Source organism: Protomyctophum bolini, assembly GCF_963924005.1.
Source record: "Protomyctophum bolini genome assembly, chromosome: 1".
NCBI lineage: Eukaryota > Metazoa > Chordata > Actinopteri > Myctophiformes > Myctophidae > Protomyctophum > Protomyctophum bolini.
In genome coordinates, this window is record NC_137862.1 from 12,958,574 (window position 1) to 12,986,440 (window position 27,867).

At 44.7% G+C, this 27,867-nt stretch overlaps 1 protein-coding gene across 4 annotated transcripts in view; it reads left to right on the top strand.

The window, feature by feature from the left end:
- Positions 1–8,190, top strand: part of mmp15b (matrix metallopeptidase 15b) — a 27,880-nt gene extending 19,690 nt beyond the window's left edge. Inside the window, exons 7-11 of one of the 4 annotated variants that reach the window (XR_013963772.1) lie at positions 658–796; positions 3,282–3,432; positions 5,040–5,158; positions 6,210–7,922; positions 7,953–8,190. Coding sequence is in view for 1 of the 4 variants with exons in the window: in XM_080759029.1 (XP_080615155.1) it covers positions 658–796; positions 3,282–3,432; positions 5,040–5,158; positions 6,210–6,748 (948 nt within the window). In the remaining 3 variants the exon portion in view is untranslated. Of the gene's footprint in view, positions 1–657; positions 797–3,281; positions 3,433–5,039; positions 5,159–6,209 lie in introns of all 4 variants that reach the window. The other 3 variants (XR_013963773.1, XR_013963774.1, XM_080759029.1) reach the window with 3 other exon arrangements.
- The last annotated feature ends 19,677 nt before the right edge of the window (positions 8,191–27,867 follow it).

Consider the following 27,867-nt stretch of genomic DNA (forward strand, 5'->3'; position numbering starts at 1 on the left):
GGAGCAGAGGACTGGGTATTATTAGCCTGTTAGGGTTTAGCAGTTAGCCGGTTCATGCTGCGTTCAGGTTCAGTTATCATGTGTACTTAGCAGAAAGCGGTGGGCAGCCAATAACCACAGTCTTTATCAGACCATTAGGCCTAGTGGGGAATATCACCGTCAGCTGACTGAGAAAGGGCATCGCACTCCACCACAGTATCACTTTTACACAGTCAAATCCTCAGTGTGTGACTTTAATTCTCGTGTTGTAAAAATGGAATGGCCCATTTTAACTTTTAACCCTCACATGTTTATATTTTTTCCATACTGTACTACCCGGTATGTCTGTCTGTCTTTCTTTCTTACTCTCTATATAAACTTAACATACACAAATCACCCCCCTCTCCCCCCCTTGTTTTGGAACGGAAGGGATATTTACTGTAGAAAGGAATTTAGTCCATCCTTAGGCATTTTGACCATGGGTTGCTTTAGCCTGGAGGAAGAGAGAGCAAGAGACAGGGCTGGCTAAAAGGTAGAACCGCTTGTGTTTAGTTGATGTTATCGGTAGCTAAGGATAAGAAGGAATAAGTAAATACCCCCCCCCACACACACACACACACACACACACACACACACACACACACGTAGCCTATATTTGACTTTGTGTTGTCCGTGCAGGGTCGATGGTTCTGGCGTGTGCGTAGGAACAGGGTCCTGGATAACTACCCCATGCCCATTGGCCACTTCTGGAGGGGACTGCCCGGGGACATAGACGCGGCCTATGAGAGACACGACGGGAAGTTTGTCTTCTTTAAAGGTATGCAACCACACGCACACACGCACACAACATGTTGTGTACCTCAGTTGAGCAAGAGGATAAATACCTGCATTGAATGAAGCAGAACGCTGTTTGTTAATGTGTTGGTCCGACTACAATCTCGTAAAACAGCTCAGTTTGCTTGTTGTCTCTAACGAAGCAGCACTCCCTGTCCTGCCCGGCAGCACAAAAGCACCAGCATCGGGTCATATCACTGTTTCATTCATTTGCAATGACGTAGACTTATAGTTTTAGTATGGGAGCCCATACGTAGGTACTGTGTAAAGCATTACGGTCTGCCCTCCATACATTATGTAGCAATGTATCAAACCTTTTAGCTGATAGTAATATTTCTTTTCCATTATATGAAGATACTTTTTTTCTTTTTTTAGTGCATGGGTAGTGTCATCAACATATGGAAGCATAAATGGGTCCATAGGGAGCAATTCTGAAATCTATCCACCATCAGCGTTTCCCCTTTATAACCTAATGCAAAGATATTGCTCGGTGGTATAATTTACTTCATAAAGTCCTATTCCTGTCAAATTAGGACAGTAAATCAGTTTGCGGGGCTTTCTTTTTACAGATGATGAACACTCATATCCGTTCAAGGAACCAGTGGTATCTATAACGTATCCCTCACACTGGGTATAAATCTTTTATTGATGTCCTGCAAGTCGCTTAGAGCTGCTCGTCGCATAGAGTGGCGGATAAAGTTGGAGCCCTAGGGAAATGAGATCGCTGCTGTGCCTTTAAGGAGCCTGCCTCCGCCCTGGGCCCTCTTCACTAAATGATGATGTCATAGTTAGTGCGGTGGGCCGGACACTTGGCTGTCATCCATATGCAGAGAGACAGAGACCGAGAGAGAGAGAGAGAGAGAGAGAGAAATGGAATGGAAGGGAGAACGAGAGGGGACTCAGGATTGGCCCTCGAGCACATCTGGTGGATATGCGAGCCAGAGAGAGAAGGAGGCATACACACACACACCCTTTGCATTCTTGGCAATGTTACCCATGTCACTTTCATGCCAATGACGCATATTGTATTAAACATTGAACTGATTGAAAGACAGAATGGAATGGATGGATGGATGGATGGATGGATGGTTGGATGGATGGATGGATGGATGGATGGACGGATGGATGGACGGATGGACGGACGGACGGACGGAAGGATGGATGGATGGAAGGATGGATGGATGGATGGATGGAAGGATGGAAGGATGGATGGATGGAAGCACTGGGGAGGGATGGGTGGAGGGGTTGCGTCAACCTCTCGTTCCACCTGGATGCTGTGCTGGGAGGTTTGGCTTTTAAAACGAGGAGCGAGGCCGGAGAGAGGGGCGGGTGGAGTAAAAGCAGGATTGGAGCCAGGAAGAGAGATGTAACTATGCTCGGGGGACGGAGTTCCCGTGTCTGACACACCGACAATAATAAAACTTTCCTTACTACACGGAGCATAGTCTATCTGGCCTAACGACTCCTGATGGACCAATTCGGGCCAATCCCAAAGTCATAGTCCATGATGTATCACTTGTTTCTGTTTCTTTATTTGTGTTCGCATGACAGCAAATCATTGTTGCATTTACACGATTTACACCCAAAAGTTGCGCAGAAACGCTGATTTAGTTTCTGTTATTGTTCGCATGCCTTTTCAATTATTTAGTGTTTCAGCGCCAGTAAATTAGCTGTGTGTGTGTGTGTGTGTGTGTGTGTGTGTGTGTGTGTGTGCGTGTGTGCGTGTGCGTGTGTGTGTGTGTGCGTGTGTGCGTGTGTGTGTGTGTTGGGGAGGGGGGAGCATATGCATGTATGGTAGTGTTAAGAGTTTCCAGAACTACACCACCTCAGTGGGAGTGGATGGGAGGGGAAAGTCCCACTGCATGCACCATAAAGGAACGTTAACCATAAAAACTCTTTTCTCCCCTTTTCGCCCCCCTGATCTGTGCTTCTTACAGTAACCATTCACAGAGAAGATTGTGTGCTGCACATCTTATGCCTGTATTTAGGTATCTTATGCCTGTATTTAGGTGCTGGACATCAAGGCTGCACAACATTTCGACCTTTAGATTTTCATCAGGCAAATACTATATGATGCGAAGCCTGCAGAGCTAGTTCAGGCAGGCAACTGGTGAGCGCGCCTACCTGATCAGGTGACTATTAGCCTGAGCTAACACTAGACCTTTCTGGCCTAGATGGGAGGGTTGCGGCTCAGATTTGCGCACACCCTGATTGGTTCATCGATCTGTCCGTCAGCCCTGGTCTCTCCCCCCCCCCCCCCCCCCAGTGTCGACCAGAAGGAGAAACCACTGGTTGCTGGAGTATACCATTCTAACGGACTGTTAAAGTTATTTCCACAGAGTCGGCACACGTGAAGGTGTCTCTTTGCTGTCCCCCATTTTTCATCCGATACTTAATCCTTCTCCTCTCATCTCTCCTCTACTCCATCCTCTCCCCGCTACCCCCCCCCCCCCCCCCCCCCTCCATAGGGAATAAATACTGGCTGTTCCGGGAAGCCAACCTGGAACCTGGCTATCCACTGGAACTGACAGATTATGGCAGAGACATTCCCTATGACCGTATAGACACAGCCATCTGGTGGGAGCCCTCTGGCTTCACCTATTTCTTCCAAGGAGACCGGTAAAGAACTAAAGCTTTTACACTACAGTCACAGTGTATAAATGTACACTTTATACACTGTCATCTGTTCATAACTTGTATTTATCTATTATTTATGTATCTTATTTTTTAATTTTTTTAACTGTGCAGATAATAGCAGAACAGGGCTTTTTTGCTCCTGAAAATGGTTAGGGTTATGGCTTCTTCTTCTTATTGATATTCCACAGTGTAGAGAGACAGGAAACAGGGAAAGAGCAGCAAAGGTCCGCCGTGCCCAGGAATGGAACCCGGGACTCGCTGTGTGACTACTGAAAAATCCCCATTGTAAAATATGAATTTACAGTTTTTATGAAATTGAAAACTACGAACCATTCCCACTAGTCTGAGTTCACTCGGGTTTGGTTTATGAAACTGAAAACTACGAACCATTCCCACTAGTCTCAGTTCACACGGGTTTCTTTTATGAAACAAACCGCAACCCAGAAAGTTTGGGTTTTGAACTGCTGATGCTTAATGGGAAACCGCCAAAACTAATTGATTTGAAGTTAATTCAGGATTATAACAATTCCCATTGAGCTTATGTGTGAACTAGTCTGTGTATTAAATAATTTAACATAATTGTGACTTTTGTTAAATGGGACAGCTGTGGGATTTGTCTGCGGAAGACCTAATTTACAGCGAGGCGTTTCTGCTTTGAAAGGGAGTCGTTGATGTTCATGAATCTAAACTCAACAGATCAATCACATCGTGAAACACATTTAGAACAGATTTTCCCCTTTAAAAAAACACAGCTGTACAGATCAACTGCTGTGAACTTTTGTCTTTCTCACACACTGCAAGAGGATAGATGTTACTGTAGAGAACACAGTCCTTTAAGACATTATATATCATTTGTTTCAACATGCTGTCGTTGTGAGGGGATGTTAACACTATGGCCAATATCCTGCTGTGGTGTATACACCACAAGCACATTTAAAACTATAACTAACAGCTGTTTCTCTGATTTCCCAGGTTACCTTTTTTTACATTTATTAAACAAATAATTGGAACATTAATCACAGCAGTGCTGATGGTTACATCCCAAAACCATCAATACACCCTCCACACATACTACATACTGTAAGAGTAAATTTTTTTCCGGACAATATAGCAGCATAGGTAATAGAGAGACAAGAGAAAATAGAAATAGAATAGAAAATTTAATTAGAAAGAAATAGATGAGAAAATGGGGGAAATTTGACAGCGCGAGGCAGTATCAAACAGGTAAGAGATGAGACGAGAGATGTATTTATGCTGTGGAGAATGTTACGTGATTGGCCGTGAGACTTGGGACGCAGGTGGACTTGATAAGGAGGTAGGGGATGGGAGTGATTAGGTTGAGCAGTGGGTGGTATCTACTCCTGAACCTGCGTTGAACACAACTACATATAGAGTAGGTCAGCGTATGTATAATAATGTGAATGTACTATACAGGATATTCTCATACACCGTACCACATCAGTACACTTGACATTTAACGTCTAACGTCTAGGTCATAGGACTGAACATACAGTTAACGACGTCTAACTCTATAGGTCACAATAACGAACATAGTTAACGCTGTGTCTGTCCCTGGCTTCCCTGTGCAGGTACTGGCGTTTTAATGAGCAGTCCCGTGCGGCGGACAGAGACTACCCTAAGCCAATCAGCATATGGGGCTCGTCAGTGCCCCATACTCCCAAGGGAGCCTTCCTCAGCGATGATGGAGGTGAGCACGGATGGAGGGAGTGGATAAGTGGTGTCCTCACAAGTATAGAAATACAAACGTGTGTGTGTGTTTCGTTCATGAGCCACCATGGACATGTCTGAGACAAAGAATCAGGGTGTGGTCTTTCAGTCAACAAACAGAGTTTGTGTGTGTGTGTGTGTGTGTGTGTGTGTGTGTGTGTGTGTGTGTGTGTGTGTGTGTGTGTGTGTGTGTGTGTGTGCGCGCGAGTGCGTGTGTGTGTGTAAGGGATCCCACATTGGGGAAAAGGCAGCATCATGTTTCCATGTTTAATTAGAGTGAATGTAAAGCGAAAGGAGCGTTCCAAAAGTCACACAGTGTTTTGGAGACATGTGAGAGACATCATTTAGTAGATTATATGTGAGTGGAAACGATGTGTTATTGTGTCAAACGCTTGAGTGTAGCACCTTAGTGGTAGCACTGCTGTAGGTGTTAGCAGGGAACTCACACACTCCCTTCATAAATGCTTTGAATCTTATCAAGGAATATCATCAGAATCAGGTAAAAAAGTGGGTGAAGTTAGTTTTTGTGCGTAATGTTTTGCAAGAAAAACCAAAGAAAGGGAATAAGAGAGATAGTAAGGAAATCAAGGCAGGAAAAGAGAGAAAGTTTTAGCGCTTTTACAACAAAAAGGACAGGTAAAGGCTTTTCTTCTTTGTGGGTCTTACAGTACGTTTTAACAGCGGGCGACAGCCAGACGAATTGTCAGAAATTTGTCTATGGGACCTGGCGACTGCCGGTGATAGCAGGCGAACGGCCAATAGTCGAAAAGTGGGTGGAGGAACGTCACCCGAAAATAAAAAATAATTCATATTTTTGTGCGATACCTGGCGATTAGGCGATGTGTCGGCCGATGCTCGCCCGCTGTTAAAACGCACTGTTAGGTATTTACAAGCTTTTGCCAGAAACGGTACAACCAAAAGGTCCTCACATGAATTAGTTCTGCATCTGAAATCTGAAAGCTTCAGGTGAATGTTACCTCCATTTTGGACATTTCCCTGATTGATTGAAACCTCTTTCTGTCACGCCTCAGCTTACACGTACTTCTACAAGGGCTCCAAGTACTGGAAGTTTGACAACCACCGCATGAAGAGCGAGGCGGGCTACCCCAAGTCCATCCTGCGAGACTTCATGGGCTGCAGCGTGGACCTGGACCCCGACAAGGACCGCGACACCACGGACACCGACACCACCGCGGACGGCGGCCCCAAGTACCCGGACGTCAACCGGCCGCCGTTCAACCCCGACGCGGGCCGCGACGCTGACAAGGGCAAGGACCGGGACGGAGGAACCGGAGACAAGGACAGGGACGGCGGGAAGGGAGCCGAGGACAACAAGGACGAGGAGGAGCGGGAGCGGGAGGGACGCGAGGAGGACACCAACGAGGTGGACGTGGTGCTGAAGGTGGACGACAGCGAGGAGAGGACCATGAACATCCTCATGGTGACCATCCCGCTCTTCCTGGTGCTGTGCATCCTGGGATTGATCTACGCCATCATCAACACTCTGCAACGGAAGGGCGCGCCACGGCTGCTGGTGCACTGCAAGCGCTCGCTGCAGGAATGGGTCTGACCCTCGTGACCTGTAGTGGCCTTTGAACACTAGACGGACCTTTTGACGACGCCACCCCGCCTACACCCCCCCCCCCCCCACCCGTGCAGTGAACATCGGCGCTCAACCTCCCACCCCTGCTCTTATAGTACATGTGGCTGTAGATGGGTACATGCAAATACTTTATACCAATTTAGGCGCACACACGTACACACGAAGAATGCAAACACGAGACGAGTGATGACACAAACTAAAACATGCATATGTGAGCTCTTAAAGAGCAGGCGTATGCTTACACGCACGCACTCACGCACGCTCACACGCACGCACGCACACACACACAAACAAGACACACACACACACACACACACACACACACACACACACACACACACACTGTCTAACCTTCTCCCCCTTCTCCATGGTGCTCTACAATGCGTTGGCTGTAGTCTATTTATATGAGAGACATTTGCACATTGTTTTTGTTGATGATGATGTTGTTGTTTTTTGGTTCATATTGTGCGACTTTAGTTGCCGTTTGTGTTGTTATGTCTAAACCAGGAAGTCTTGCAACCCCACCACCGTTCGCCCAAGCCTCGCCCAAACTCCCACCCCGCCTCACAGTAGGGGATTCCCCCCCTCGACATCTGCTCACCCCATCATAGTCATAAAGAAAGAAACAAATGGAGACAGGGAGAAAAGCAAACTGCATTTGCACATTGATAGACTGCATCACATACTGTAAAGACGTTCATTTTGTTTTATGTTATTTTAACTCCTGTCTTCCCTTAATCTTTCCTTATTCCTTCTCCACTTTCCACTTTCTTGTGTGCTGGCGTGTGAGAGAGAGAGAGAGAGAGAGAGAGAGAGAGAGAGAGAGAGAGAGAGAGAGAGGGGCAAAGTAAAGAAAAGCAACTGAAGACCATGCACTGGAACGCCGCTAATGCAGCTCTACAAAGACAGGGTGCCTCCTCCACACACTGTAGAATGGAATTATTATCCTAGCTGGTGGCTTTTAAGAGCATGTTTTAAGTGTTCAAAACTTCAATGAGGACTTTTGGCTCTAGCTAATGTAAAGGCATGTACAGTATAAGCATCAAGCTGGGCCCCCCTCTCTCTCTCTCTCTCTCTGTGTGTTTGTGCGTGTGTGTGTGTGTGTGTGTGTGTGTGTGTGTGTATGTGTGTGTGTGTGTGTGTGTGTGTGTGTGTGTGTGTGTCTGGGGAGACAAAGTGAGTTGGTTAGAGGACAATAATAAGCTTGGGGAAAGTGGAAAAGCTGGAAGAGATCAGGTGGGAGGGAGGGGATGACAGACAGAGGCATCATCATAATGGAGAGAAACGAGAGAGGGGGATCATCTGTGTGAGTTCAGAGGGGAAGGAAGCTTATCTAAAGGGGGCATGAGAGCAGGCCTTCCAGTCTGTCCAGAAAGGGCTTGGCCTGCTCGGGTTACACACATTTTGGATTCGGGTGGTGGTGTGGGGGTTGTGGAGAGGTTTGGGTTGTGTAGGATTGGTTGTGTGTTGGGGGGGGGGGTTCTAGAGGTTCAGCTGACTCGCGTCCGGCAAAGTGAGTGAGAAGCAACTGGGATCGTAGGGGGGCGGGGGGGTGGAGGGGTGGATGGTAGGAGGAAAGAGACCGGGAAGGAAGTTTGATAGCCCTCCCTAAGGGTCCCTGCTGGCATCGGACCATGTGACCTACATTCTCCAGCCAGCTCTGCTACAAGTGTTGTCCTGAGAGGAAGCGTGAGCTTACAGTGTGGGCGATAGCAGCACGAGGGTGGAATACAGTGCTGTAAAGTACTTGTCGCTGTCTTTTTCTTCCATAGTCCGTTAAGTGCCACCAAGGCCCGAGGCACTTTATTGTTCTCCTCCTTTGGCTGCAGCAGCATTGCCACTTTCATTTCGCCAAGTATTAGTGAAACAAAAGTGCCTGCCTTTCCTCTCTCACTGTTCCCACCCAGATGTCAGGTTTTGGTGTGTGTGTGTGTGTGTGTGTATGCGTGCCTGCGTGCGTGTGTGTGCGTGCGTGTACTATAGCCGCCAAGTCTATCCAATTTACAGAGCGAGCGGGCATGACGCTGAGCGTCAGACGAGAGACGTGAAACAGGGGCCGTCGTGTTACACATCTGACATAGAGGTGGAGATAGACGGAGGGGGTGTGTGAAGAGAGCTGAACAGAGACAGAGAACAGACCACTTACAGCTGATATTGTCAGGGGAAGAACATGAACGCCACCACCACTAGACCCAACCCCCTCCTCCACCCCAAACCCATCCATCCATCCATCCACCGCCCACACACACCGCAGATTGATCCCTGCGCCGCTCGATAGCAGTTGCCAGGAAACCGTATCGCTCGTCGTCCCTCTGCTGACCATCTCATTGTCAGGGTTGGGTCTGGGATGGGAGGCGTGCGGGGGCGGGGTGTGTTTGGAGAGGAGCATTGGGAGCTAATCAGTGGTAAAAGCTCTCCTCCTGACATCTCCCACCCCCCTCTCACCACGGCCTATCTCCATGCCTCCCTTCTAGAGCCTGAGAGATCAATGTATGGCCAGCCCCGGCAGAGCTGTGTCTGGACAGACTCAAAGAGTACATGCAGACTCACGCCTAGACACACTTTATGGCCTTATAGCTCATTTATACTACAGCATATAAATGCTTTACAGTACAGCTCATCTCTCATTCCCTCTCATCAGACTTCACGTTGCCTGTTCTGCACAAGACAACCACAGTCCAAGTAAAGCCCTCCTTTTGATGCGTCGCTCACAGAACACGATGGTAAACAGCATATTCTTACAACCCGCCCAAACTCGACATGAAGTCATTCTCATTGTTTCACCATGGGCTGAGTTGTGCCGGAGTAGTTGAGTAAATAGTACTACACAGCTAAACAGACGTGGGAAGCTTGAGGGGGAAAATGCATGGCCCTGTGCGAGTTCTCTGGGAACCGATCCAAAATCACCATTTGTTTTGTTTAGCCATTTATTGTTTCAGAACACTGCAGGGAATTGAGAAGAAAAATATGGATATGAATAATTCTGTCAGCGAGTGATTGATGTTTGTGTTGGTGTTTTGCGCGCATGCATGTGTATGAGTGTTCATGCATGTTTGGGATTATTCGAGGTGTTTCATTAATCTGCGCTGCACTCATCTAAAGGGAGGAGGCCTATTTTCGACATCTTGATTGTAAATCTCTCAAACTCTCTCCCTTTTATTTCTCTTTCTGTGGTTCTTTATCCGCCTCTTTCTTTCTTTCCAGCCATATCTCAAACCCAGCCCTCCAAGCCTGGGGGGACTGGAACAATAATGGTCCTTCTCTCTCCCCTACTCTCTCTTCACCCTGTCTGTCTGTCTGACTGTCTCTCTCCATCTCATTGTCTTTTGCTCAATCTTTCTTCACTTCTCTCTCTTTTAATACACACAAACAGTGCATTATTGTCTCCAGTGCATGGTTAGAACAGGCCTGGGGCCTAACCGTGTCACAGAGCAACCCCCCTCCCTCTCTTTAAGATCCACCTCCTGTGCCCTTTCATTGACTGGAGTAAGCAACCTTTTCCCTCCGGCCATGTTCAGAAAGTTCCAGTATTGTTGAATGGCTCACATAGAACTTATCCCGGGTTCAAATGAATCATTCTCAGACTGGACATTGTTGGTTCAATTGAGACTCTGTGATGGCACCTGACATTCAAGAATCAAAATTGTGAAAGTGGAGCAAATACAAATAGCATAAAATCCAGCAAATACAAATAGCCTACCATCATATTATGAGATTTGAAGAACTCCTTAAATTACTGCAAGGCAAGAAAATGAACCCTTATGCTTCTCAGGATCTACGGTATATCTGTTAATGTTGAATGTTCACCTCACTGAATCCACCCCCGTTTTAGCTTTGAGCTAAGGTGAAACTGTTTTTTATTTGTTGGCTTACAATACCGGCTGTATATATGAACAACATCTGAGTCATTATTCCTCTGCCAACAGAACCTTTAGCCAGAAGGCTAACATAGTTACCTCTCTATGTTCTACTCTTATGGAGTCTGTTGTCTTTCAGATTCTTCACATTGCACTGTCCTCTCCTGCACTGCCCAATAATAACCACTAGCTTAAGAGAGAACCCTCACTCTGTCTGCCCTGTGTACTCATCAGACTATGAGGAAACAAGCTCAATGGAAAATACACGGACTGAAACTAATTAAACACACGCGGTGGTCACCATGTACGATTGTGGTGACAAGGACTCACACTTTCACTCCTGTTTCTCAACTCTGACTTATGATGTGATCAGACACTGACTTCTGAGCGGATTAATGGAACTGATGATCACAGGATCATCAGTTCCATTGATCCGCTCCAAAGTCAGTGTCTGAGTCTCTCCGATTATCTCCTTGCTGTCAAGTGTGCATCTCACCTTGTTCATTGTGCCTAACCACAACTAAAACCACTTATATAAAAGCACCGCTTTGCTAACCCAAAGTGAAGAGATGGGCTAAAGAGGGAATCTGAGGGGGGGAAGACTTTGAACACATCTTGTATGTTTCATTGCAGTAGATGTGTGTGGCAAATTGGGAAATGACTTTACTTCTCCAATGACAGAACTGAGAAGAAAGAAAAAAACATTATGGGAATAATGGCAAGACTGACAAAAAAAATCACTTGAGGAGCATATGGACAATTTGGCTACACATTGTCCAACTAAATACTTTAAATAGTTCATGCTGAGTTGAAGCTGCAGCAGACAGCAGGTAGCAGGTAGTTATTACTGGTAAATTAGTAGTTGTCTTTTTCTCCACTATTTACTGGCTGTCTATTAGAAGACTTGGTAAACTGGCCATGTCTTAGCATCTCACTCAAGGTCCTTCTGAACGTCTGTACTTGTTGAGTGGTTGTTAGCAGATGGGTAAGATTTTACCCACTTTCTGATAATCACCGTCATCCTCAACCGGGAGGAGATGGATAAATAAAACAACAAGCGACGAAAACATCCGTGAATATTGTTTGTCTTTCATTGTTGTGATTTATTTTAATTGTCATTTTAAGTTGTTTTTAATGTTATTTTGTGCGGTTCTTATTTCTCTCTAAACTTGATGACATTGTCAACGTTTTTGTTAACATTCCGTTTTGGATTTGTGTTGTTCTTTTTCTTTTGATCGGTTGCTATTTTTATGTAGAAAATTGTAGAAAAAAAAAGATTTTATACATTTGTGTTGTTGTGTGTTCACCTCTAGTTGAGTGTGTTAACAATCCATGCTGGACATGTACACATTAAAAAAAGAAAACATTGCTCTGAATTTTCTTTCACTGTTGTCATGCCTTCGGCAACGTTAGACCTCAATTTTCCTATTTGAATGTGAGGTGGTGATTTGTTGTTTACATAATCTTAGGCCCGCTAACCTACTTTAGTTTCAGGAGAAAAGCATTTACTTTCTGATGAAGAATTTCTCACGCACGTACGCACTCTGGACTCTCTTCCTTTGGTGAGGTCACGGTCCATAGGGCCCTGCTTCCTGTCTCACACGGGACAGCCAGGAGAATGGCCTCATGGGACCCTGGGGAGTTAAGCCAGACTCATAATTCGTCGCACGACTGTGTCGCGCGTCGAAAAATAGTCGACCTGCAAGCTCCCAACGCGTTGTGAGCTTGTAGGTCGGCCCTATTTTTGGCGCTCGACACTGTGGTGCGGCGGAGCATGAATGAGCCTTTTAGTGAGCGGCTGGACACTCGCCAGGAAGCCACATGAGCGGACGAGGGAAGTTTGTGTAGCAGCTGGACAGGCGAGAGCCAATGAGAGAGCTCGACTACAACGTTGACATCATGAGGAAATGCATTGTGCATGTGACCAGCAGAAGAACGGGAGAAAATAGAACAGAATCGTGATGTTTTAATACCCAGCTAAGACAGACGTCATCAAATATTTACCCAATATGACGAGAGGGTATGCACATGCATAAAGTGAGTGGTAAATCGAGTGGAAAAGTGAGTTTGACTTTTCTGTTTGGATGTATGCGCTGTCAAGGCCAGAAAGTAGCTTTTTGCCACTCAGTAAGAATTCTCGCCTTAACTTCCGGATATGATGATGTCACGTCACGTGCATACCCTCTATACTCAAAGGGGACTCCTAGTTTGGGGAAATGTGTGCACCGTCTTACAATTAGTCATTACAATTAATTCATTGTCAGCCCAACTGCTAAGTTGTCTTACTCTTGACCTACTTTTAGGTTCCCCTAAACCATTAAAACCATTTTTTTTAAACATACCTCCATGCTCCATCTTTGTACACAAACAACTTTAATAGTGGGTGTCTTGTTTACATCGTATTCAACATGTTGGCATGCCATCAGCACATTGTTAAGCCGTGAGGGATGTCGAGATGTAATGCGTTCCTGGTGCAAGGGTGTTCCTTCATGTGTGTGTGTGCATAGTAAAATCCTCAGAGTTATATTAACATGTATACTCTATAGACAGTTATACAAGGGGTTTCATTCATTCTTTCATTTTCACAAACATACATACACGCACGCATGCGCACACACACACACACACACACACACACACACACACACACACACACACACACACACACACACACACACACACACACACACACACACACACACACACACTAGCAAGCTTTAAGCGTTTGCAGCAAATGAGAAACAGCCAAGTAAAACACCTGTTTTCCTGGTACATACTGTACACATCCTACATGCATATCCTTACTAACAATAACACACCTGCTGGGTATGTGCTGATGATTTTCACCTTTATTTGTTGTTATGAATGTGACATAGAGTTATCATTAAAGTCTAGCTCTCAGCTCATAGCCAGTCCCCCCCCCCCCTCTCTCTCATTAGCAGGCAACAGTGCAGCACTATCTCTCTCTCTGTTTCTGGCACAACAGCGCCACTTTTGCCCCTACTGCTACTCATAGTCACATACTGTAGGTTAACACGGACATTGCTGTTCGCGTCACGTGCGAACGCGCCTTGGAGTGGTTGCACCACTCAAAAAGATAGAAAGAAACTAAATGCAATATGCAATACATGCAATATACCCTGTCCTATAGCAACAGTAAATTGCAATATACAATGTATACTATATAGTATGAAATGTACTATACATTTGCCCACAGCAACATCAATAGCAACATACAATGCACACTGCAGTACCACAGATACTGAAGGGTCTCATGTGGAAGTGGTTCTGGACCAGTTGGGGGGCAAGAAGGGAGTAAACCCCAAAATAATGTCACAACACCACCAGAGTATAAATTAAGCATAAGCCCACGACTCATTGTCCAAGGGATTGACAGTGGGGCTTGTTTGCACTGTTCCCGTTGACTTGGAAAGTGAAATACTGTAGCTATTCTACTTTTCTCCAATTTCTTTCCTTTTCCACTTTCTTGAAGTTCTTCTTATAGCCTCTGGGAATGACGTAATGGGTGATGTAACATGCACAACATCTGGAAGTCAAGAACCAGTGTGTTTTGGGCACCGTCCTTTGCACACAACAACAAAGTAGAGGGCTGGGAGGTGCGTGGGAGAATGGAGGGGGTGTGGATTTTAATGGATGTATGGCTTTAATGTAGTTTACCTTAAGGACAGATTATTATGTGATGTCAGAAACCACTGATGGCTTTGTACAAATATACAGGCAAAAATGCCACCACACGTCCCTGGCACAAACTATGTTTTAACCCACCTGTTTCTTGTTAAACTGACTATTTAGGTCATGTACCACTGAGCTAAGTGAAACAATTCTGTAATGCGGCCCAAGGGAATCGGCCTATATTCATGTGTTAGGAGACTGTTTTGGTGCGGTGTGTGGCATTGCATTGCATTGCATATAGTTCAACAAGTTTCTTGACAGATGTCATGGTGCTGTTCCATAGGGTGCTGTCCCCAAGTGTTTTTTGTTACAGAGAGTTTGGGTTGGAGTCAGGAAAGCATATTAAAGCAACAACAGTTTCACAGAACTGTGATTTAGCTGAGACGTGCCAATTATTTAAATCATGTTTTTGAGCCGCAATGAAATCAAGGCCACGTGACTTCCCCCGAAACAAAGGAGAGGATGAAAGTTGTCCTCGTCTTAACTCATATCGAAGTATTTCCTATAGGGCGGTCTTCAAAGTGCTTCTTGCTCTCTCTCTCTTTTGGGTTCAAATCGTTAGTCCATCAACCTGCAGCTGCTGTAGGGCAAGTGTTATCTTGTAAACACTAAGGGAGAACAGCTGTGTGTGGTCTGGTGTGTGGAGCTGCGTCTAAAAGCAACATGTGGACGTATAGTTCACCTGGACAGACATCAGTGGATTATGAAAGCAGGTGGACTGGAGGGATGTCTGTCCGGTGTGTAAACCACATAAACCAGCTGAACAGCAACAACACATTGATAGCAGACACAAAGCAAACAAAGCAGCTAGAAAGGAGCTGCCTACAGGGAGACCAACTGGTCATCTGACCAGTTCCTGTGTGACACAGAAACGGTTGCGGCCAGCCAGGGAACGACCCTTCAAAAGGTTACGAGGGTTCATTCCGGCCGACACACTCTCTTTTCCTGAGAGAAACTTCTGTCCTCGCTGCCATGACAACGAGGGCCAAGGGGAGTCGGTCGGTACTCGGGATCTTGGGACTTCCCACAGCCCTGTGGCTGACATTCACCCCGGAATGACCCGGGAGAGACGGGAGACAATAGGAGAAGTCTCAAAAATGGACGTCTTGTTTTTTAAGAAAAGACACAGGACACACTTGGGACTGTCCAATGACACCATGTGTGGAAAGACGAGGGGATTTATTGCTTCACATTTGGGTATAGCAGGTTATTTATTGTCCTTTCTTTCCTTATTGACGTAGACAAAAGGAGTGCATTGACAGTGCATTGTGAACACCGCAGTTATTCCATTTTTCCAAATGTCATTCACCGTTCCTCCCTGCGGGCCTATAATGATTATAATCTTTCCGGTGATAAATTATAACTCCCAAATCAACATAATTGCAGGGTGATCAGAGAGAAACACGTTATGTGATAAATCATGAACTGTGTTGATTTTCCTTTTATGATGAGGAAAACACAAATAATTATGAAGTTGATGTAACAGCAGCAAATCACAGTCAATTGAATCAAAGATGTCTCTCTGTCTCTCTGACATTCAACAGATTGCCGCCACTTGGGGACTCATGTGGCGCGGTTGCGGGAAGACTTCATTGTCACTACCGTCAACATTTCCAATGATTTTTACATCACTTTCCCTCCACTTGTATTGCATCCTGCATCAAGTGGTCGCACTGGTCTAAACACAGCAGACATCAATGTGTTGTGGCTCTGGATTAAGAGCGTCTGCTAAATGCCTAAATTGTAAATTGTGGCTTGTATTGATGTGACTAATACGAAGATGAAACTATAAAGACGTCTCAGACCCAGATGAGTTCATTGTTACGCCGCGGCCTAATGAAAGTCTGCTATGTGTTTCTTTATTACAATGTTCTTCAGAAAAAGACAATTTGCCCTGGTCCTCATAATAGTATTGTTCCAGTGCTATTTTCCTGTGCCGACACCATCACACACCTACGAATAACTCAGGCTTCAGAGTTGTGGTTAAAAACTGTGCAAATAACAGAGAAAATGTTTTGTGTGTGTGTGTGCATGTGTGTTCATGTGTGTGTGTGCATGCGTGCGTCACGTGAGTGAGTGCTTTGTGTGTCCCTTAGCTAAACGTGTAACCGTAGGGGGAAAAATAGCCTGTAAAATAATGTGGTGCAATAAGGTTAATGAGCGGAACATATTACAGCGTGTGCGCATTAGTGTTTGTGGGAATTCCTGTGTGTGTGTGTGCGTGCGTGCACATGTTTGTGCACATATGTCGACACTCTTGCACACTTAACCATTTAATATAGGCTACACATGCAGATTTCCAGGGGGTGTGCATCATGTGATCATGTGAGAGACAATAATGCACAACTATCTTGTGCTTAAACAATGGTGCAGCACAATAACAACATTGGACTGAAATGGTCTTTTGTGTTTGCCATTATTGTGTAGTGATGATTCACTACACAATAATGGCAAACAGAAAAGGAGCAGAGGATTCTGCAGTATTGTAAATGGATAATCGTGCATTTGCATGTACTGTAGACAAATAGTGTAGGCGTGCCTTCAGAATCAGGGCACGCCTACAATGAATCAGAATCACATCACAGGTAGAAAAAGTGGGTGAACTCCGTTTTTGGTGCATAGTTCATGTCATTTCTTCCAAGAACAAAGAAAGAGAAGCACGCACGCGCGCGCACCTGGAGTGGAGACAACATTAGGCAGACATTCTTGGCCCATGAAGCCTGTCCTACAGCTGTTCAGCTGGTGCCACACTCTAACACACACGCGCACTAACACACACATGCACGCAAACCCACCCACGCATGCACTCACATCCACATCCATACGCCTGCATCTGTGGCCAGTCTACGGTACGCCTCCACGAGGCTGCATGTCCATCTGGAGCTGGTCTAACCCAGGGAGGAGGATGCTGATAGTGGGCCACAGCAGGAGGGGAACCCCTGGCCCTGCAGGGAGAAGCTCTGGAGATGCTGTCATGTTTTCCAGCCAGCTGGAGGAAGCCACTTTAGTCGTAGAATACTAAGCAGATGCCAAACGGAGGATGGAACAGAGTGAAATCCTCAGTGTTCTTTTTACTCTCAGAGCATAAGAAACAGGACCCTCTCATAACATAATTAACTGACAACTGTACATTTGTGTGTGTGTGTGTGTGTGTGTGTGTGTGTGTGTGTGTGTGTGTGTGTGTGTGTGTGTGTGTGTGTGTGTGTGTGTGTACGTCTGTAATCCATGTAACTCTAGAACCATTCATCCCACCGACACACGCGTTCCACCCCCTCACAGGAGTGCAGTGCCTGGCCTTGAGTCGCTCAGACCCACGGTTGTCCAAAACCGCCAAAAAAAAGGCCCCGGGCTCTGGACAGAGGCCCTAGATCTCCATATATGGAGCTGGCCTGTTCTGACAACACAATATGTTCTGACATCTGTATAGACTCCATATTTGGGCATGCCTGACAAATAACTCCATAATAGGGACACAGACATAATGACTGGGTTGGGCATTAATTTCCAATTTGCATCGTTCCAAGTAGGCCAGTGCCCAAAGTCAAAGTGGTAGACAAATCTCACCCCAGTAGTGTGGGTAAGTATGAACAATATTGGTCTCTATAATTTATAGAGAATGTCGCCCGGCCTCTAGGTTTTGTTGTTATGATTCTTATGTTTTTATGTTGTTATGAGAATGATTCTTCTCCACTTTTGTGCTTCATCTCTATTCAGGTTATACTGCTACTTTTCCTTTTCTTTTCTTTTTTAATTCCATGGAGAGGTTACAGTCGTGCCTTGTCTGACTTTGAACAACTCAGGCAGGGCTTCGACATGAGAAGATAAGAGGCTCTCACAGCTCGGGCCTACTCATTTCACTCATTTCACTTCTCATTCTCTTCTTCATCATTTTCATGACAGTCCTCGTCGTCTCCTGCTCCTATCTCTGCAGCTCAATCATCGCTGTCTCTCCCGCCTGCTTTGTCTACATTTCACCTTCTCTGTCGGGTCCACTCTGAGAGGTTAAAAAGATTCTTGTGAAATCAGCCTCAAAGTGAGATATCCCTCCACATAATACACAAGTGAAAGAAAGCGAGAGAGAGATAAATAAGAGCTGACAGACTGAGACTGAGTCATACGCACTTTGAACGTCAGAGCTGGGTTTCACCAGCGTCTCCAATTCATTCAGACGAAAATTACATTTTTAAGTTGAATTTGCTAAATACAACTTCAAGCACGTTCGTTCTCAATGACTTATTCATAGATTGGATACAGAAATATTTTCTCTTTCCATATTCCCAGCCCAGGAATGATGGAAATCCACTTCCTGAACTGATTGAATTATAAATGAGTCAAACGCCTGCGTCGGGGCAGCTGTTTGTTACCCTCCCACCCCATCCTTTGGTTTGACGCACACTGTGCTTCTCTTTCTTGATGTCTGGCAGAGAATAAAGGGGTCTTTTGCAGAGTGAAAGGAGTCTGGCCATGCTCTCGCCTCTCCATGCATTCCTGCCCCCATGGCATCTCTATTCTCTACCCAGGGCAGCAGCGTGGTTCCTGGGTCGCCGGACTGACTAATTGAACCAACATAATGGCTACATGTCAGGTGGCTGGCTTGTTAACGGACTGGTGGGTCGGTCGGTCTCTGTCTGTCTGTCTGTCTGTCTGTGCGTGCGTGCGTGCGTGCGTGCGTGCGTGCGTGCGTGCGTGCGTGCGTGCGTGCGTGTGTGTGTGCGTGTGTGTGTGCGTGTGTGTGTGTGCCCGCGTGCACACGCCTGGGGGTCGGCTGGATAGTGGCAGCTTGGTGAATAGTGACATTGTCCTCATTACATGCCATGAGGGCAGTGAGCTGTCCAAATGGCATCCGTACATGTGCATGTTGTAAAGTGCTAATACCATTTGGGATGTGTTCTTCATACGACCACGGATAGTCTGGTTGGTACATCCGCATTGGACAGCTCTGTCCAACACTATAGACACTATACTGTACACGCAAAACAATAGATGGTGATGACATGCCAGTATACGGTCGGTGACTGACTCTATTGGGCCATGAAAATGTACATACCGGTAAACATTTACATCTAATACATCAAATACATAAAAATGTGTCATCAAGAATCATAAGGAAGCTAACCTATAGCATCTGTCTAACTGTAGAAAAATCTGTACAGAAAAGCTATGAGTAATTGAGTATACACTATAGAGTGCTACGTCTACATAAAATGCTATATCTAAAGCCTTTGCATATGCCTGTGAGGTTGTCGAGACGAGTGCAAGTGCCCGAAGAAGCCTGAAGAGCTGGGTGTTCAGACTACTGTGGAAGATTGGGAGTGAGTCTGCACTCTGCAGTTCTGATTGCAATTGGAAGTTCATTCCAGCCTTCCTGTGTTGGCTAAACTGAGCGCGCAAGGCAGGTTGTAGGATCCAATTAGACTTTGAAGATAGACTTGAAATTAAAAAGTTTCAGAACCACTGCGCTACACCAAATGGAACAGAGCCTTTATTAGTATCATTGAGGCCCAATTTCTTCCCAATATGGCTGCTGTGCATAAATGTCTCCTGAGTCCTGTCTCCAATGTTCTGTCTCATTACACTCTCGATGATAAGAATAGCATTACTATATGATTCTAACACTGGCATCCCTATTTTGAGCATTTGTCAGACATATTTTCCAAAAGGTTTTTTCTTATTTTTATTAACGGACAATGAAGTAGGGCTTACGTGCATGGTTAAAGAAGTCTAAAAAAGACTAAATTAAATAAAAATGAGAACAAACAAATTACTGATGAGAAATCTATCTCAAGGTTCTCGTAAACAGAATGTTGACAGAATGTTGAAAAATGTGGCAGCATTGTAAACAAAATGGAAAGCGTGCTAGGGGCCAATTATACATGGCATTCCTTTGAGGGACCCTAGTGCCATCTTTGCCACCCCAGTCACTCTCTGTCTGCACACTGTCCTCACCCCCTGACTATGGAATGTGTTTGTGTTGGTGTTTTGTTGTGCTGTGTTGTTATTGTCTCCGTGCACAACTCAGGAATGCAGACAGACAGTCAGTTAGTTGGCAAACAACAGCCCGCATGTCAATGCTAACTGAGCCCCCTGGGGTGCCACTCTGACACACACACACATTTACAGGGCTATTTATCCTGCCAGCCAGTCATCTGAATGAATCTTCCTCGTCTATTCCTGTCATGCAGCTGTGTAGGTGTAGATGAAGCCACTCCCTGGGATGCCGCTGCGCACCGCAAAGTGCATTCCTCTTAATGATAACATGGGGCTTTTTCCATGTTTATAAGGCTGTATCTGCATGCCACGATGAGCAATCACAAAGTGGCATGGGCGTGTCGGGGATGGTGCAACTGTGGCACACATGTCGAGACAACTGGAAACAATTTATGGTGAACTTTTCTCTGGATTTGTGCTTAGTGGTGCTACAGTACAAGCCCAGCGTCTGGGTCACGACCTTTGTTGCATTTCGTTCTGGTTGTTTTCCCAATAAGTTCTACTCTTTACTCATGAGAAAAGCGGAAATGCCACAAATTGTAATAATAATAAATAATAATCATGCCCCGTTATATTTGTTTTTGTGGAATAGACAATAGCAATTATTTAATATACAAACATTAAATAATGAGCATATCTCAGTCCATCACAACAACTAGGGACCAGGCTTTAAGGACAACAGGTTTGGGAATCACTTGCATGCGTACGAAACCAAAGTACCGAGTAGTATGTTCTAAACCTCCCACTGGGAGGCAAAATACAACCGGAAGTTTGATGGAATGCATTTTTACACGTGAGTGCCATGCAGGACACCTTTGCATCTTATGAGCAGCACTAAGGTTATTTTGCTACCAGCATGCCTGTACAATTAGTGTGACGTGATCTGAAAAAGTGTCTATTTAACCCATGCTAACTATTAGCACAAATGCAGCAAACTACAGCTCCTCATCAGCAGAATTTCAACAAATATGTGATTTCACCACATGTACATGGCATCATGTACAATTTTACATAGTGGCTTGTGTGTGTGACGTGTGTGTGTGTGTGTGTGTGTGTGTGTGTGTGTGTGTGTGTGTGTGTGTGTGTGTGTGTGTGTGTGTGTGTGTGTGTGTGTGTGTGTGTGTGTGCGACTGTGCGTGCGTGCTTGTGTGCGTGTGCGTTCATGCGTGCGTGCGTGAGATTCATACTTGTATGAAGTATTCCCTGTTGGCTAAATGTTACAGCTGTCACACAGTGAGAAATGCAGCTATGCCTATAGTCAGAAATGCACTGATATACAGAGATACAGCCACGTGACTCCCACTATACTGTACATGAGAAAACATGGGAACTGAAGGGAAACGCACCTTTTCGGCACGGAATCCCGCAAAGCAATAATTTTTCATAATTCTCTTATCTTCAATTCAATTCATAATGTTCATAAAGTAGAAAATGTCATCTCATCAAGGGATGAGAAGAAAAACGTATAACTTATAACTCAACGGAAATGGCACGCGTATCATTTTATATTAAATGAGGACCCTTTGAGACTGTGCTATAACATATTGTCATGGAATAAATATATTATATAAAGAAAACTTAAATAGTAACCAACATATTGTGTGTGTGTGTGTGTGTGTGTGTGTGTGTGTGTGTGTGTGTGTGTGTGTGTGTGTGTGTGTGTGTGTGTGTGTGTGTGTGTGTGCGTGCGTGTGTTTCGTTCGATCAATTGTAAAATCAATGCTTATGATTACAAATTAAAAACGAGGCCGTTTATCAATGCTTTGACAACTTTTTCAGTTGCCAAAGCAGTTTTTCATGTTTATTGGGCTACATGTATTTATTCATATATTTTTGAGAAGCTCACGTTGGCAACAGAATAGATAACATTTCATGAATCCGCGGCTGACAGATGCTTGTGGATGTTTGTGGCCACTGGCCAGACTACAACGGGGAGGGACTGGACATTAACAGAGATTTTTGTCTGATCTAATCGCCTTCTGTCGTTCCAGACGACCCACCTGCTGCTCATTCAGATCTGGTTGTGTGTTACCAACTCATCACCACTCCAGTCCACGTTTAAATTCCTCGTAACTCTACTGCCACACACAGCCATCATGCCATGACCACACACACACTCAGCCTCATACACACATGTGTGTGCACTGTGCACACTCACGCACGCATGCATGCACACACATGACCAGCAGAGCATGCAGGGGACAAGCAATCTGCCTATCGTTTATCGTATTACATACCTAACTTTTCTTCATCCCTCCACACTTCCATTTCATCTGCCTTTCCCCTAGCTCACGTGACGCAGAAGCACATCTGACATGGCAACCATCTTCCATCTCCTAATCATAGTTTCCTGTTCCCTGTTATGGAGACTACCTTTCTGCCGCGACATATTCCATAGCTATGGGGAATGACCCCAGCTGACAGCTGGTGTGGATAATTATTACAGTACTGGCACGTGTAACAGGGTGGTATGAATTAAACTATAGCCAACTACGCCACTTGGGGAATTGCGCCCCAAGAGATATTTATAAACATAATAATGAATACCAGGGTTACTTATATGCGACTCTCCACACTCGTTTTTACAAGTATAAAGGCAGGTAGAAATGTACAAAAGGTTTTATTAAAGCGTGTGTTGCAGCCACAAATGAGCAGAGAGACAAACGACTGACTCGAGCCAGAGACACTGCCTTATAAGAGCAAGAGCACTTATACTGCTACTAATCAAACCACTAATGGTGTGTTTTATCACTTATTTCTTTGTATCAATGCAGTCAAAGACCTGGGTCGAGGCAGAAGTGTGTGGAAAGAGAATTTGAGGAGAAGAGAAAAGTTATTGTACGGCCAGTAATTACTGGCCAATCACAGTGCATCTTTTCTGGGACTTACAGACCCGAACATGCGCTCTGTGACGCACGCTCATGCTTCCACGGGACTTCGCAAAGGAATCTCTGGAAAGTTTTGCCCCCTCTTGAGCACATACGCTCCAGAGCCGGAAAGGGCGTCTACGTTTATATGTCTATGCTCCCATCACCCAAGTTGGTAGAGTTGGTAGCCCCTGACCATCACCTCCATAATGCAGGGCACCGTGACATTTTAACAGACATAATGTACTGTACACCTTTCCACCACAACATCTAGTACCAGGCAGTAAATACTCATTTAGCTACACACATGTCTAATCAACTAAAGAAATACCAAACAAAAATCCAAACTACAAAACCCTCCAACTACACCCCTCTCTCTCTTCAGATAACCTTTGGTAGAGCCTGACAAAGTAATTGCCAGAATTAACAAGATGATGGCTGTCTTGAAGCTGTTCTCCCCTCCAGGAGGTAGACCTCAAATAGAGGATGTTACTATAGGACACCAACAGGATAATACAACATAACCCAATAAGCAAAATAAACTTCATGTATTAGCATGTTTTGTCAATCACTGCAGTCAATATAATGTCTGTTTTTCACCTTAGTGGGGAGGTTACAGTAATCTACTTTGTGAGGCAGACAGGCATTTATCCTGGTGCAAACGAGAGCTGGCGTTTTGTTCTTCTTGGCTGTCAACTCTAATTTTTGAGGGGCGCCTGTATACATCCTTTTGTCCTTAACTCGTGTCACATTTGCCATTGACAATGAAAGGAGAATTTACGTCAATATGTGGACGAGCAAATCAGCTTTTCTAAACAGTGCAACTGTTTTAATTAGGCTTATATCACAAATTCCATTGTCATCTTATATGATCATGGTGAAAAGATGAGTTTTCTTAAACATTGTATCATAGTGAAAAGATGATAACATAAGTTGACAAATTAAGTATATTCATTTTTTATTGGATGATGTACGACGACAAGAGTGCCCCTCACTTCACACAGGTGTGATTTTTAGATTATTGAGGCTCTGACAGTCATCAAGCACATTGAAGGTTTATTGTGTGGTGAAGCCTGCTGATGTGCTCAGGTTGATCGCATTGTAGAATCTGTTGTGCTGGATATGTCAGGGGTGATAGAAGGACACCATATGGGTTATTGTGCCCTATCAGTCCACTAGGGGCATTTCAGGTTTAGTTTAGGCCGGATGATGCAGGGGGAGTGGTGTTGCATCTCAATCAAGCCTTCCTCCCCAAGGTTCTCTTGGATTTATAGCTAAATCAGTAGATCAGTTTCTTTTACCCGCAAGCAGAGGGAGAACCGAGGCAGAGGCTGTCCTTTTAGAGCAGTAGTTCCCAAACCTTTTAGCCCAAGAGCCAAAAGAGGAGTACGGTAGGTGTCTCTCTTCAGGACCCAAACAAGTGAAAATAGCAGATTCTCCAACACATTGTGAGCTTGTATAGATCAGCTATTTTCACTTCCGCTTAAAAGTTATGTGAAATGTTTGAATTAAAAGTTATGAAAAATGGTTTGAATTTATATTGAATGCAAGAAAAACTGATTTTTTTATTGTATTCTTTTTTTAAAGTAAAAACAGTCAAATAAGGGGGAATATTTACTCGTGGTCTCTACCGCGTGACTGAACTTCTCACCCTATCTCTAAGGGAGATGAACTTCTCACCCTATCTCTAAGGGAGATGCCAGCTACCCGTCGGTGAAAACTCATTTCGGCCACTTGTATTCGCGACCTTATTCTTTCGGTCATGACCCACACTTCATGACCATAGGTGAGAGTAGGAACGAAGATAGACAGAGAGCTTTGCCTTCTGGCTCAACTCTCTTTTCGTCAGTGCAAAAATGCAGTCTACAGTCTACAGTGCAGTCTACAGAAATGTGTTTTGCCAAAATCTGCCTCGTGATGGCGCTATAACAGGCTGTTGTGGAAAATTTGGGACAGAGGTTCGTTGTTGGCATCCAGGGAGTGTGTGCAAAGTTTGGCATCAAGAGGGATAACACTTATACACCCACATAGTAATGCAGCGTATTAACCCCTCGAGTATATCTGACTGAACTAACTCCGCAAGCTACAGTACGTATCTTTTCACAATGGATGGAAGGACTTCCCAGCATGTCTCAAGCCACACACACACAACCATACAGTATACTGCCATGATACTGGCATGATACTGACCATGATATTGACCATAATACTGACCATGATTCTGACATGATACTGACCATGATACTGACCATGATACTGACCATGATACTGATCTGATACTGGCATGATGTTGACATGATACTGATTACTGATATGATACTGACATGATACTGACATGATACAGACCATGATACAGACATTATGGAGGTCAACCCCAGCAGTCTGCCACCAACAAGGCGGATGCGTGCACGCGACCTCGCCCTTTAGGACGAGGTTGCTTCTCGCCCTTTAGGGGGCGAGGTCGCTTCTCGCCCTCAGGTGTCTTACTGGTATGATACTGACATGATACAGACCATGATACCGACATGTTACTGATACTGACATGATTCTGACGTAATACTAAAGCCGTTCATATACAGTAACATTAGATGGCTCGTTAACCTTGCAAAGTTGCAGTTGCAATTTAGTGCTGCTGCTGGCTGAATTTGCTAGTGTGTGTACTGTATGTACTTTAAGTGTGTGTCTGTGTGTACTGTACGTGTACATTAAGTGAGTGTCTGTGTGTATGGTATGTGCGTTTGTGAGGGCGTGTGCTTAAGTGAGGGAGTGTTAGTCAATCAGGAGGTCAGCCAAGACATTGCCTGCATCCTCTGGCACAGAACATGGTGGGAGGTGGGCCAGAACCATGTCCTTCTGACTAAATTAATGGGTACGTGTACCCTTCGCCTCGCTAAAGTCTTTCAAGTGAAAAAAGACTTGGAAGTTACTTTGATGTATAGCCCACAAATCGGAAGCAGTGTGGAGGTCAACCCTTGTTTTATAATCACTGCAACGCATATTTAGTTTTTTAATCAACCAATTGCAGACTGGTTTGTTGATATGTCTCTTCCCACACTCAGCAGTGTTTGAATGGTTATTTTCCGAGAACTGTTACAGTGTACAAATTACAATATATATATATCTTTTTTGAGAAGAGAATAAACAATCATTGCCGGATGTTTATCATTTATTTGAACTCATAGTCCAGCAAATCATCTCCTGGGATTAGGACGCAAAAAAGGATAGGCCTACACTTGAGATACTGAGGGAGACTGATTAACATGAGATACATGAGTAGTACTAACTAAATACTGAGAGAGACTGCTTAACATGAGTAGTACTAAAACTACAGTACTACAGTACTAACTAAATAGGTTATAGATCTGTAGGCCTACTGAAAACATGGGATCTTACATTTTGTAATAATTACTGTATGATTGAAACGGATCAATATCAAATTCTTATAATGAAAAGGTGGGTTTATTTAAGAATAGAATAACAGTTTGCTCTTTTCCTCTTCGCTGCTCTCGTGCCGTACGAGGCTGAGTCCATTAGGAGAATCCCACTGGGAGCTTTAGTTCTCTCCAACCAATCTCATCATCACCATAATCAGGAAATGAGTCTGCGTTACCAAGGAGACCAGTTGCCTGGGTCATGAGAGAAGAGGACGTATGGGACTGGCATGCTGTCATTGCACTGCCACATACTGTAGATTGGCACACACAGACACGTGCGCACATCCGCTCAAGCACACACACACACACACACACACACACACACACACACACACACACACACACACACACACACACACACACACACACACACACACACACACACACACACACACACACACACACACACACACACACACACACACACACACACACACACACACACACACACACACACACACACACACACACACACACACACACACACACACTGCCAAGCCTACAAAGTATCAGTCAAGTGTGTGGAAATGACTTCAGTGGAATAGAACATTGACATGTTGTTCATTCTCTCTGTGCTGCTACCGCAGTTTTTTTAATGGAGCATCAGATTTCTCTCTGCAGGTCCCAGCAGTGGTACCACTGTCTGTCGGCAGGTTTCTGCTGTTGAGGAAGTCTGTGCGACTATACAGTAGGTAATGAATGGCAGCAAGAACAGAAGATACCGATCAGACAGGATATCATTACAGGCTCAATCTCCCTGCTCATTTTAAAGTTACGTAATGCTTAACAAATGGCCTGACCTCCTGGTTAAAGAAAGGTATAAGCACACAGCAGCAACACTTTAAGACCTATATCATGTCATGTATGACAATGTACTGTACAACAATATACAATATACACTACAGAATATACTATTTCATATTTAAAGAAAATCATATTTCATGTTAATATTTCACATGGGATTTGAATGCCCATTTGAAGTTGAATGCTTGGACATATTCGATGTTCATGTACTTTACAGTGCTGTCTATTTGTCTTCACTTGAAGTAAATGGTGCAATAAAGCATCAGACAATATTGCCAGCATTGGCCACACATGAGAAGCAATTTCCCTTTTTATCGCCCCTCTACTGACTTTGTATATTAAAATAATTCCTTTGGGTGTACTGGTGTCTCAACCCAACTCACAACATAACTAGGTCCAGGCCCGGCTCAGGGCCTATGCTGCAAGGCAACCCATTTCTCCTC